Here is a 14674-nt window from a genome sequence, read left to right on the forward strand (position 1 = left end):
TTCACTTGTTTTTCATCTGAATGAATAATGGCAAGTGGTGTTTGCCAGCCAGGTAGATGTGACCATGATGCCGAGTCTGCACCAACTCCAACACTGACATTATGTTCAGACCCTTTTTTATTTAGATTGTGATTCCTGGTTCAGATCCAAGAATCTGTGCCTTGGTATCAGAGGAAGGAAGTATTGCTGAGGTAGCTGCTATCTCAGCCATTTCCTGATATTGTATTTAACTGGTTTCGCTTCAAAATACAAATGAGAAGATAACCGTGTGTGTGTGTGTGTGTGTGTGTGTGTGTGTGTGTGTGTTCTCTGTTTCGCACTGATGTGATGTCGAGCAGAGGCAAAGAGAGAGCTGAGAGTTGATCACAGACTGAGGCTGACTGACTTTTACCCTTTTTATACAGTACTTTTTCTAGACTTGAGCTTCACACCATAATGTTGTCATTCACCTGTTCACACACACCTAATTATGCAGCTCACCTACTGTATATGCAGTGCTTTTTATACAACGCATCAACCATACCCATTCACACACTACTAGCAAAGCCACTTGGAGCAATTTACGGTTCGCCGTCTTGCTCAAAAACACATCAACAGCTCGACTTGCTTAGCCAGAATTACTGATTTTCTACTGAGCTAAAGCTGCCCCAAGGCAAGGCTAGAGCAGTCAAGGTAAAGGAACTACCCCTGCAGGGATTTAGAGCTGCTCAATACTGCAGTATGCAATAATATTTCCTCATATTTTAGAACACAGAACATTTTAAAATAAGAGATGCATAAGGTTTTTCTCCGACAGCTGACGCTCATTAATCAATCAAATGAGATTAAAAATATTCTATTTAGAACTGACGCATGACTGTGATTGTCGGTGTACAATCACCTAAATGAGCATTTTATATTTAAATCAGGTTCCAGGTGAGCTCTTTAGAGGCTGTTATCTTGGACCACCACAATATCTTCTGAGTTTTGATACTGCCTGAAGGATAAATAGGATCATAAAACGCTTAATATTCATCTTCAACATGAAACTTTACCAATGCATGCAGCTAAAGTTTACACACTGTACATCCAACCACTGACATTATGTCACACGAGGTAGTAAAAACTGCACTCTCTAATTTATGATAATCACAGTGTTTAGTTTAATGCTCAATGATCATCATCATCGCCAGGGAACTGATGATGTTGAAACCTCTTTTAGTTGGTATTCAACCCTTGTTGCTGTTGGGGTTTAGAGTAATTACTGCACAAAGAGAATAATATATTAGTTTAATAGTAGTAGTAGTAGTATATAGTATAGTAGGTCTGATGCAGGCAGAGTGAGACTGGGATGCATGAGAGATAGAAAAGCAAATACACAGATAAATAAAGAAGCAATGTGCAAGTGGGTGAATGTGACGCTTCGTGTAAAAGTGCTTTAATAGGATCAGAAAAGGCATAGTATGAATGACGCATATTTACCTTTAATGTGTATTAATAGGATCAACAGCTAAGTCAGGGCTTACCCTGCCTGTTCACCCAATTATTACAAGGGAAGAAAGAGAAGATTTCTTTTTTTTTACTCCTGAAGACAAAACCAGCATCAGCAAGCTTGGTTCTATAAAGACATAATGATGATGCCATTTTAGTAGATCTGGCTGTTAAAGGTTAATTTTACTGTTTTATTTTGGGTAACTCAGATTAAATGACAGTGCCAACAAGCTGTTTAACATGAAAAAGTGCAAGTCTGAGTGTAAAACCATGCATTGTGGCTCAGAGATACAAGGAAACAGATGTTACACAAGCGGAGGAATCTGTCAAGAGCATCTCCTTTAATGACTGTCGGTGAATCGAGGCAATGAGGTAGAAAAGCTCTCCAATGGGTCACAGCGGGAAACAAGAGCAGAGAGAGGGAGGAAAGGAAAAACCGGGGGATACGCAGGGATGACGGAGGAGAACATGGAGAAAACAGAGAGAAGAGGGGGGGATCTGAACTGTAGGGAGGAAAGGATAAGACTGAAAAGAGTGGACGAGGGAGATGTGACTGTGACTTCACCAGTGCAGAGATAAAAATAGAAATGAAGCACTTCGTCAGCTTGTCCACTGAGGCCATTTGAATCAATTGATCATCACTGTGCAGGGGAAGTTGAAGTCTTTTATTAGATTAGAGCCTCCAGAGAGCTGCAGCCGTGGTAACACAGTCTGATCCGCACAACTTCGTCACCCGCACAATGAACCCCATTGTCACCTGCCGAGGCTTGACAAAAGGCCAAACAGACACCGTTCCATTTTATAAACCATTATACCAATACGAGTCACAGTACAGTCCAGAAACCCCCAGAAACCAAGGCTTAATCAAGTGACTCCGGGCTTTTCCTGCTGCAGCTATTTTAGCTGTCGGCATCAGAAACCCTACAAAAAGAGCAACTCATCTTTTATGCTGCTTAATTTGTTACGCCAAAAAAAAAAAGCCATGAATTTAGAGAGAGACAGACTTCAATAAGACACACCTTGACATTCAGACAATAAGGATAACTCACATAATATTACTCAGTTGCTTGGATCACTCATAAGGCTTAATATGAAATTAAATTTTTTTTTTTGTTCATTTGATGCTACTGTGTTTGTGGCTATTCAATTACACCAGTCAGGTGCTGTAAGAGCACAGACCAAGTTGAGGGTAGAGGGCTCATAACATTTTCTATGATTATTAAAACAGACATATTGGCAACAATGCCTTGTGCTTATCTGCAGTTTCCATGGCACAAAGCAACTGGGAGTATTTCTATTTCTACTACATCCTGGATAGAATGCTAGTCCATCACAGAGCATGTTCTGCCTCAGCATCCCTTAATGCCAAGTGGTCTGCAAAGAGGACGTTGACCAAGCAAGGTGACATATTTTGTCATCTTCTGGGCCGACAAATGCAGCTTACGTAGGCTCATGTGTCTAGACACAAGTCTTTTTCAAGACTAACTTAATTGGCATTCCACTAAGTATGCACTTACACAAGAAAGATGAAAGTGTTTGTGCAGACAAACGGTGAACAAGAGTAAAAAGCCTTTAGAATGAATCAGTTAAAAAAAATAGGTCTTTGAAAAGTTAATCATAGTAAAAAGCATAAAACCTTACTCCAGTAGGGAGCCAGAGATGAGTATTCTGACCATGTGTGTGAAGTACATTAGGATTATTAAGAAAGTATATGAAAAGCTAGTCACAAAATTAAAAAGGTGCAAGTATGAGGGTTTTTTTTACTCAACACTAAAAATGTTCTTTCATATCAAACTGGAAAGTATTGTCAAAGCTCTAATGACATTGATCAGTAAGTAGAAATAATGAAATGTGATTGGTGCCATCAAAGAAAAGAATAAGAAATGAGTTGCAACTCAAATGATCAGAGAGAGCAAGCATTTTTAATGACAACACTGCTGACAGAAGATTCTTGTGAAGAGAATTGATGGGACTTTTCCTGACAATAGTCATATGCTGAACATATTTATTATGTGAGAAACATAATGACAGCCGACACCGCCTTTGAACCTCTGCCACAAGGATAAAAGATGACAAAAGATGTCAGCTTGCCCCAAGAACTGAGACATGTCACATGAATACATAGACCAAATATAAAATAATGAATGTAGTCTTCCCCTTTGTTAGCTGAACCCAACTCAAAAGTAGCAATATGCTGAAAAGCCACCAGGGGGGGACTCCACTGGTTGCCAGAAGACGTCTGTTTGAAGGGAAGTCGAGTGAATGGAGTGAAAAATAACCCGACTTCTCACCTGATTTACATCAGGTAGCATGTCTATGATTTTAACATCATACCCTGATGTCAACTTCGGTCCCATTTAGCGGAAAATAGAAAATAAACTAGCAGTTGATGCTCCTGAACTTCCAGTTGCAAAACCTCACTTCTGGAGGCTTTTAAGTTTGTAATTGTGGCGAAGAAAGCGGAAAAAGCAAACAAGGGGGCAGTGCGAAATCAAAACTAGATCAAAATAGATCTCTGTACGTTGTCAATAATCCTGGATCATATCTAACGCTCTATATTCACATGTGCAGATGCTCCTGGACCATTAATAAGTCTCCATACCAGACATGTAGCTCTGAATCATAATGAGAATGGCAATTATTTTCATAACAAAAAGATATATACACACTTCCTCCGGGTTCTCCGGTTTCCTCCCACAGTCCAGTAACATGCAGATTTGGGGATTAGGCAAATTGGACACTCTAAATCAGGGGTGTCAAACATACGGCCCGGGGGCCAGAACTGGCCCCCCAGAGAGTCCAATCCGGCCCACAGGATGAATTTGTTAAAATTTCACTCTACAATTACAATCTAAACATAATGTCAGATAGATCCAGGGTGATGTGTAAATAGTTAATTTAGGCATGATATTGTTGAAATTGCATTTATATTTCTCAAGAAATTTCATGTTTTGTAACAATATCCTTCATTAAATGTAAAACAAAGACGAAAAAACAAAGGAGATCTTGTTGGTCATAAGTTTTTGTGCTATTATTTTACTATTTTTACTGGTTCGGCCCACTTGTGCACAATTGTGCTACATGTGGCCCCTGAACAAAAATGAGTTTGACACCCCTGCTCTAAATTGACTGTAGGTGTGAGAGTGAGAGTGGACGGTTGTTTGTCTCTATGTGTCCCTGTGATGGAATGGTGACTGTACCCCGCCTTATGCCCTATGTCAGCTGATGATGACAGTAAACAGTTGGGAAATATCTGGAAGTATCCAAGCATTTGATGTCAACAACAGCAGTGTAGGAAGCAGTTGTGTGCGTGCGCAGTAATGTGGACCACTTTGTGCATTATGTGTGCACTGTTATCAGCTGAGAGCAGAGGCGCTGTAGGGAAGAATCAGCTGTGATAAACCTGGAAGACAGTTTCCCTCAACAAAGTAACAGTCTTATGTTCCTATAATTTCAGTCCCCTGTCAGCTTTCGGATAAATGGCAAGCTGCATCATTTATTTCAGGAGCTACATTTATTCATGAAATGCATTTAGAATTTTTTTTAAAAGGACATAAATCTCACGTCTGTGTCTTCAGTGCAGGGCTTTAGCCAATACGTGTTTACTTAGGATAAAGATTTGAAGCAGGTGGCAACCTGTATATAAATAATGGACATAAAGGTACACAAAGTAAAAACAGGGATGTGCAATACTGACACATACTTTGATATTTTTTGAACACACCACAGTAATGATAGATAGACAATATCCTTCAATTAGAGCAGCAACTATTCTTTTCATAATCAATCTGTCAATTATAGTGTCAAATAATTGGTCCATAAAATGTTTGATGAAAAATGTTGATTGGTGTTTTCACAAACCTCGAGATGATGATGTCCTCAAATGCCACAAACCAAAATGATTCCGTTGTAACGATAATGATGTTTTCGTTGTTATATGGAGCAAAGAGACCAGAAAATATTGACATTTAAGAAGCTGAAAAATCCTCCTCTCTGGTCTAAACACAGTGTCCGACGACAATCTGAGGTACAACAAATTAAAAGGATATCTCTCCTGTTTCTTTCATTTGTACGGACTGAGATATATGTCCGTACAAACATGTACAGGCACTACACCACAGTAGTATAGTATAGTATAATAGTATTCATTATATAGTGTAGTAATTTGATATTTTCAATAGAGTTGGTTAGTTATTGTGTGTTTGTATGCTGCCCAATTTACAACAAAACAATACAATTTACTGCTTTTTTAGATAAAAGAGATAAAATTGTGTCAGTACTTTATACAACGACACTTTAAAAACTGAATTGTCCCTTTAAATGTGAAGTGTTTGGTAATTTGGTTTTTGTTTACACTTTTGCTTGTCCCTAAATGCACCACAAAGGGATTTCAGGATGGATATACACTTTATACATATATATCTTTTTGCATTACTATTAATAAAGAATAATTCATTATTATATTCATAATAGCTTTTACATGATTATTGCCTTTGTTAAAACAAGTCATTGTTACACTGAAAGCTAAAGCTTCAGTGGTGGGAGGTAATTTGATAATGTCAATAAAGTGTCAAATATAGAGAGGTAATTAAAAGGTTTAAAATAAGATGAGTGTGCGCCTCACAGGGAGGAATCCAGTCTAAAGTGATGTGAAGGATTCAGCTATTGAAAAACACACTGACTGCTTATACAAAAGGCATCATTTTCATTTTCAAATGCCTTCACGGTCTTTGTGCTTTACCTCTTCTCAATTAATAGTTTGGGATAATACAAAGGAACAATGAGACACATACAGTACAACTGTGTGGGCTGACACTTATCAATGCCACCGATCCTCAAAATAATCCATTTCAATTTATATTCATTTTCAATGAACATGAGACCTACACAAAAGAAAAATTTGGTAAAACAAAAAACCTCGAATCTACTCGTGTAGTGGCTGACAGACAGCTGGTGAAAACTGAACATTTAAGTGAAAAAACAAACAAAACAAACAACTTGATTAACAGAAAAGCTTAGGCCCAGCTGGAGCTCCAGTTCTAAACACAGCGTGATACAGAGACTTCCTATAAAAAGACAAAAATAATAAAGAAATGAACAGAATCACAATGTGCTGATGCACAAAAACCCAAACATATGATTGGACAAGAGTTTCACTACTGCAGAAACGACAATGACACTCTGGAAGAGAACAGTGGGGAACATTGGCTGTATGTGTTTATTGGCTTGTTATGTGTGAATTTTGCAGAAGCTCAATAAAAATCCAAATAAAAAAATACCGGGACATGGTTTCAAAAAAACAAAAAACAAATTGGGACTCTAGGTGCACATTTGGTTTTTCACTGTCTCTAGCATGGGTCAAAGATGGTCTCCATATTTCCCATACCACCCAGATGCCTACTAGGAGTGATCACCAGGGGCATGTAGGGGGAGTTGCTTTGCAGTAGAAGAATCAGAGAGAAGCACTGGCCAAAAGCTTCCATGAAAGAGTGTAACCTACCATCTTTTTCCCATAATGCACCAGGATAATCTTTCACTTATGTTGTCTACCTCTTCCTACCAACGTCATTACGTATCGTTAAACATATGGACAAACAATTCAGCAATTTTCAAATAGCAGGAGGCAGAACATTTTTTAACGCCAAAATGTGTCACAATATGATTTTAGATGAATTATTGTCTTGATCTATACACATCTTATGCTACAGACTGAAGAGAACATCTTTGTTTCTCACAGATCTGCACAAATAACGCACAGTCATCATTTTAAATATGAAAATGATAATGTCATGTCAGTATAAAATCCTAAAGATACCCATCCCTATAAATCTGTTGTGATGGCTGACCACATCGACACCTGCCGGTCATCATAACAGAAAAAAGATTGTGTTGTCTAACTTTGGCATTAGGCAAATATACAGTACTAGCTCCACACATTTTCAGCAAGCCTGTGAGTCGACGTCAACGCAATCAAACTGCAATATTTTCGCTTTCAAAATGTCTACATCTGCACTTTCCTTAATACATGGAGACACAAAAAAAAGTCACAGAAGCCTTTGCAGGGAGAACACGGAGCAGGCAGTCAACTCAACAAATGCTCTGTATGCGCAACAGCAGTGAAAACCCCTCCAGAGACTTCATTAGTCACCGGAAGCACCGCGCGAAACCATGAGCTGGTGCCGCTGCTACAAAGGGACATGATGCGAGCCACTCAACCTGTACATACATATTTTAATGGTGAGTCATAAATATCATAGGACATTATGTCTTGAGGGCTTATGGCAATGAGGTGTTAACCCCGTGTAAAGTACACCGAAAGACAGGGTACATGCCGTCTCACTAGCTTTCTGTTTCCATCAAATTGTACCAGAATTTTCAAAAATTCAGTAAAAGACTATGTGTGGGAGTAAGTTCACGACGGTAAAGCAGTAGGTGGCAAAAGGTCTGACACCACAGAAGGATAAGAAGACACAGTTTGATGACTAGTGATTCATTAGATAAATAGACAAATGTCAGGATTTGGTTATAAAGCTAAGCACAAGATCAATTAAAATTTAGACCAATGAGGGTGCCTGAGCAGAAAACTTCCATTGCAGATGACTCCATAATTTCACTGATTACTAAATTACTAAATGCAATAAATAAGGTGCTAGAGGAAGTCAAAAGGTCACCAAAGTCATTAGGATTCACCCTCTGGCCATGATTAATGTGTGCATTTAATTTCATTGCAATCCATCATCCAATGGTTACTGAAGACGGGCTGAACAACAGACCAACATTTTCAGCTCGGGAGTCATGCAGCATGAAAGAGTACGAGTGTATGTAGGAGGAAAGAGTGATACTGACACATGTATGCCCCCTGCCACCCCACCACTAAAACAAATCCGAGAGGAAACAGCAGACACACACTCTCACACCATTTTGCAGCATCCATAATTTCAACACAAAACCAGAAACTTTTTTAAACTCAATCTGGCTCCTTACAACGGTGAAGCAGACAAAACAGTGACTTGTTTTGTTGGTTTTGCATGTTTTTCATCATCTCTACTGTAGCATCTGTGCTAAAAAATGTACAATGTACATACAGAGTTTGAGCTGAGGGCTACCCCCCTGTGATACTCTTCACGGAGCTCCCTGTCGAGAAATGATTTCACATCTCAGAGAGGAAGAGAAGAGGAGGAGGAGGAGGAGGAGAAGAGGTTACATAACCCTATGAGAAGAGCTCCATGTCAGGGAATCTGACAGGGGAAGTGGAGATGACAACAGAGGACGGAAGTTGCCTTCAGCAAATTTGTGGCCAAAACTTGCGCCCACTAAAAAAAAAAACATACCTCCACATCAACAGAAGTGGCTCCCTACATCAGAGAAGGGGAGAGAAAAGAAGAGATGGTGTTTATCTTGTTTGTGTAATAAACAGCTGCCAGGGGATTAGACATGGGCAAGGGAAGATGCGTGGGTCTTCCATCAGGAGGGGGTTTCTGCAGTCGTGGTTTCCCTGCTCCATTTGTCAGGCCCGCTTAGAAACAGGACAAAAACAGAAACAGCAGGGAAGACAAGGAGGAGGTGGGAGTTTCCTTACGATGCCATAAAAACAAGCATCCACTAATATCCAATTTTGGCAACTTAACTTAACTAGATTCTACCTGACTATTTAATCGAGTCTCAAATGGTGCAGCAAAGACTGGAGGATAATCATGTTGTTGAGCAAGACAAGTCTGCAAGGTCAGAGGCCGGGACAACATTGCTCAATTTTCGGATCCAGAAGCAGTTCATTGTCCAAATTTGAACACAGGAGCAACAGGAGCACCTCTTAAGCGATGGAGTGAAGCTGCTTTACACTTTGAAAAGCCAGATGTCAAACCTTCAGGTTGCTCTTTTGCTATAGTAGTGCTACTGCTGCTGCTGCCAAGCACACCTCAGCCAAAACAAACCTCAGGATTCTAGAAGTAAAGATCTTGATCAACCATCAAAACTTCAAAACTTCAAAACCCCTGTGGCTTCATAAAAGAGTTTCACTAAAGTAGTGTTTGGATGTATTTGTATGGTGTACAAAGAAAATAAATCTACTTGTGAGGTTTTGTTTTTTGGTCATATTTTGATTAAATTGTGTAGGAAAGTAGGGTAAAACCAAAGGAAGAAATGAATGGATTTTGTTGGTGATGAGGTAAAGTAAAGGATGTTTGCACCCTCGCAGTGCTTTCTCTAGTTAGCATTGGAAATGAATCTCACTGAAACCTCGTTGGAAACAAACATCCATTATTTTACCTCGACATTGTTGGACGAAACTTGGACCGTTTCCTTCCTCTTCTCTGATACACAATCAGTGCCAGGCACTTTAAAACAAAAGGCCTTAAAAAAAATACAAGACAATATATTCCATACCTCTACATTTTTTTATTTCTATCATGATCTCTTACAACTCTGGAGACTTTTATCAGATGTGTTCCCATTCTCACACTTGAAAGTGGCTGTTTCACAGAAGGGTACAAAAGCCTGGCCTGCACACAACAGAAGAAGCTAGAAGCTGCAAAAGCTTATTCAGTCCAGTGTAAACAAGGAAAGTAGATGTTGCATGGCTGGTTTCTCTGCTTCAGTGTCACTAGAAAACTTCCCCCAGAGCTGTATGGTGTGCAGTCAGTCTGATTCATACCTGTGGAAGCATACAGTCCCCTCTACTGATCAAACCTATAACACCATGTTCATTTATTTCTGTAGATTGGAAAAACATCCTCAAAAAAGAAAAGAAATATGATTTAACAATTACTCTTCCAACTACAACTCCAAATAGGGATTCTTTTAGACTGTTTCACCACAACAGGTTGTTTCATTGTGAATGAAAAAAATGCATCCTTATGTTAGTCCGACTGCAACTGGAGCTTTAAAAAAAAAAAAATACATACTCATATAATTTTAGTCAAGGCTAACACGGAAACTTCTCTCAGCCAGGTAGGAACAACACCACTCCAGTGCTGCTCCTTTAATGCCCACCCAGTGCTCAAGACGAGAAATTAGAGTGCTGTGGTCAACTGTATTAAAGGGAGCGGTCAAATCAAGCAGCACAAGGATAACCCAGTTGCCAGAAACAGTGGCTAAATATATATCATTAAAAACATTTGTGGAGTTTTAAACCTAGACTGAAACATCTCCTGAATCCCACTCTGGTCTGTAGATGGGTAAAAAGACAACTATCTCCAGGATTTTAAAAAGGAATGGAATTTTGGCCTGAAATTAGCAAACAAAGAGGGATCAAGACCGGGTTTTATTAATTAGGGCTGTGATCAATCAAAGAAAGCCCTGAAATTTCGACTTAAAAAAATCAACCTTTCGGGAGAGTCTAATAATAAAACATTGAAATATGCCAATTCTGATATGTTCTTATACTCAAAATGGACGGAGCAACATAACGCAGACAAGTTAGCATACCGTTTTATATGATATGCCACGTTTGTAGTCAAGCTGTGTTATGCAAACTGTTGCTTGCAAGCGTTTTTTTTTTGTAAAATACTTCCACACTGCCGATTGACTGACTGAAGCCAAAAATAAGGCTAAAAATTAAATAAAACCACTGGACGTACTTTAATCTATCTGCCTCTTGTAGGTTGGGCTAATCCAAAATACTGAAAACAAGAGGGGTGTTCTCTGAAGACACGCTGTTACCTGTGAAACAGGGGTGCTCTGAAAACACCCCCATTAGCACTTGTTACATTCCCCCGGATTAAATCAAATTAACCATAGACTGTTTTTAAATTAACTCATAAATCGACCACTTTACAGCCTTATTATTAATCAGTGGTAACACTACTAAGCTCTGGGTACCACACTAGTGGTGAAACTGTAATTGACAATAGCCAATGATCAATAGTCCCCTTTAAAAAGGAGAGGGACACAGGCTCATATGACGGAGGTGAGACTTTACCGTCTTCTGGTAACACTGCCAGCTGTCTTTCAACATGTCAAAGGATACCTGCAGCTGCAGCTTATCCTTCCTCCACCTGTACTACATTCTCTTCTGACAGCACGAGTGACATCAGGGCTGAGGTGTAGATTTGAGACACCTGTTTGTTTGTTTTTTTTAAAAGGAGCCAACGTGTCTGCACAAGGTGGAGAGAAACCCTTTGGTCAACTCCTTAGTATTAAAACATAAGGATGATTCCTTATGGAGGCGGTTTAACCAAACATGGAAGAGGGAAATCAAATGAAACTGGGGTATGATCTGAGAACACTGCCTCACAAAGTTTTCAAATTAACAAGTGAGTAACCATATGATAAGACCAGGTCAAGTGTGTGCCTGTGTGTTCATGTGTTCACTGCACAAGATTGAAAGAGTCTATAAGATTCAAAAGGTCTTTGGCCAGTGTCTTATCAGGACCACACAGACATGAATATTAAAATCCCCAACAATTAGAATCTGATCATACCGAGGCATTAATTGGGCCAAGAAATCGGAAAAGTCGTTTATTAAAGTGAGGTTTTTTTAACCTGTCTAACTGTTGTAAAAGAAATAATCTCACATTTTAGGACAGCTCCACACAGAACTACAAAGATGTACCCAAGCGAAATTATACTTTTTATTATCCCATTATAATTTGTTTTGTTATTTAAAAGTATATCTTTTGTCCTGGCAGCCCACCAGGCCTTTAATATTACAGTGGAAATTTAGCTTTTCCTGCAACTTACTGTCAATACAGCAAGTTTTCAAAGCAAAGAAAATGTGTGGCTACCTGAGCGGGGCATACTAATCCTACAGCTTTGAGTCAAACAATCGTCTATGACTGATCTGCTTTCAAAAGAACACCACAAATAAAATTCACAAAATGTGACAACGGAGCCAATTTTTCCCGATTTGTCATTTCTTTCAGCACACACTGGAGTCTTCTTTCCACATCCAATGTCATCATTAATAAATTCCCTGCGAGGTGAAAGCCTGAAGATTGAGCATCATGGAGGCCCACAGTGAAGATGCTGAAGGCTGCGTTTGAGCGTGGGCCGATACCAAGCATCAGTTTGCATCATTAACTCCACCTCCAGAGCAAGCATGCAGCAGGAAACAGACGGGACTCGAGATGACTGCGATTTTTCTGTGAAATGTTCTTATTAGTCATCTCTTACTTCATGTCCTGTCAACATAGAGACAAAGTGTCAATTTTTGATTGACCTTTTGCCAGTTAAGGCTCTGCTGTTTGGGCATTTGAATATCTGATCAGTGCTTGGTCAGATTAGGCAAAAGTCCAATGCACTACTTTCTTGATGGCTTTGATGGCTCCCCGTTTGTGTGCTCATAGAAAAACACAACACAAAGCTAAATGAACTCATTTCAGTGATATGGACTCAACTAAACTACCACATCTGCCCTCTATCAGAGGCTCGAGCAGATATATTACTTACACAAACACCTGTGCTGAATATAAACACCTGCATGTTTAATTTAAACACCAGGAGAAAGCCATTAACATGTTTCCCAGCAGAAGGAGAGAAAGCCCTCCCATCATAAGTGGCTTCCTTGCTTGCTCCATTATTCAGAAGCATGCAGTTTACAGGCTGCCCTCCAGCACTGCAGAAATGCATTCATCCGAGTCTAACAGAGACAAACCCGAGCAGATTTATTCACCCCATCAGTGGAATGGCCATTGAATGTGATGCAGCCAAAGACTACACTTCAATGCATCCTTGCAAAGCACAGACTCCAAAAACTGAAGGACAAATTCAGAAAGTAAATAAACACGACTAAACACAGCCTTATATTTTCCTGTAAATCAATTAATTCTTTCTTATTCAGTGAATGCCACATTTCGGTTCAATGTGAGCTCACAAGTATGTGTAGTTTGCAAAAACGTTTAACAGAAGCATGTAATACTGGCAAATGTCTGTACTCTCTAGCTCAGCCATCTGTTTTTCATAATTCTGTTTTCAGGGAAATATTATTATGTTTTGTTGTCGTTTAAACCACCTTGAGAATTCAGACAGCAGGTAGTTTGGTTCCAGTGCAGATGCCACAGGTTTTTCTGTACTGGTGTAATAAGGTGGGTGGTTGATGCTCTCTTAATTTCACATACAAACTACAAAGAGCTACAAAAAATAACGCCCGGATACTTTTAAAGTCGGTACCAGATTTATTTCCGATTTCCTTCAATTTTAAGATCCATATTAGGTTTGCCAAAAAGACAGACGCGGCACACATGTATTTAAGACTTAAAAAGTGAAGAGTGGTTATTTGTGTTGAATATAATATGAGCCGAACTATTGTAAAGCCACTAAGATTCCATGAAAGACTCGAAAAATAGTTGCTTGACATGAATTACTTTAACAGTTCATTAAGTCAGCTTAAAATTGACATATTCTCAATGGAAGTTCGCAGGCACGTCTATCCAAACAACAGGTGCATGTTGCCTCAGTGTGCGGATGGCGGACTCACCTTTTGCTGCCGCCGGGCCATGTCGGTAGGCTGCTTGGCGTTGAATGGGTAGGCTATGCACCGCAGGACGAACACATAAATCTGCAGTTTAGTTTTTCTCTCCTCTTCCTCTCTCTGGATCCGCTCCCGCTCCTTCCTCTCCTCCTCCTCCTCACCTGAAGCGCCGCTGTCTTTCGGACCTTTACCGGAGACACCCCCAGGTGCAGCGGACTGCTGGCCGCCCGCTCGACTGCTATTTCCCCGTTTCACCGACAAGGAGGCGCCCGGTTTCCGCGGAACCTCCTCCGGCGCAACTTCTGAGTCGGACTCCCCGCCGGTGTCTTCGCTGGAGGACGGGTCCAGCATGGTTTACAGCCTGATAACTCCGGCTCACACCGACGGAACAAAAAACAAAGAGAGGAACAACTGTTTGAGCGTTAGTTTGTTTGTTTTAGTCGACGTGGCGTTGACAGCTGCTCCTAACCGACCGCGAGTCTTGCCCTGCCGCTGTAGGTCGTGTGATTTGAGGCGCGGACTCGAGAGGTCCGTCGGTGTTTTGTGTGGAGGGTGGGGCGGGGTTTTAACGGTTAATATTCGCAGGTTGCCACCACCGCGTCCGTCGCACCACCATGTGTCGGAATGGCAGCGCGCGCCTGCCGCCGCTGGCTGCTGTTGCTGCACTGTGCACGCGCGCGCTCCTTTGCTCCTGCCTACAGGTGTGCAACCTGTAGCTGCAGCCGAAGATAGGGAAACTGGGGGAGAAGAGGTCTCACTCTGTGTGTGCTTCTCTCACTGTGAAGCGTGAAAGGCAAG

At 40.4% G+C, this 14674-nt stretch overlaps 1 protein-coding gene across 6 annotated transcripts in view; it reads right to left on the reverse strand.

Annotated features, from left to right (window-relative positions):
* Positions 1 to 14572, reverse strand: part of cadps2 (Ca++-dependent secretion activator 2) — a 135869-nt gene extending 121297 nt beyond the window's left edge. The window contains exon 1 of one of the 6 annotated variants that reach the window (XM_058645624.1): positions 13883 to 14572. In XM_058645624.1, the coding sequence (XP_058501607.1) occupies positions 13883 to 14227 (345 nt within the window). In that variant the 5' untranslated portion in view covers positions 14228 to 14572. The remainder of the gene's footprint in view (positions 1 to 13882) is intronic. The other 5 variants (XM_058645622.1, XM_058645626.1, XM_058645625.1 and 2 more) reach the window with 5 other exon arrangements.
* Between the last annotated feature and the right edge of the window lie 102 nt (positions 14573 to 14674).

This window comes from Solea solea, chromosome 12 (genome assembly GCF_958295425.1).
Source record: "Solea solea chromosome 12, fSolSol10.1, whole genome shotgun sequence".
NCBI classification, from domain to species: Eukaryota; Metazoa; Chordata; class Actinopteri; order Pleuronectiformes; family Soleidae; genus Solea; species Solea solea.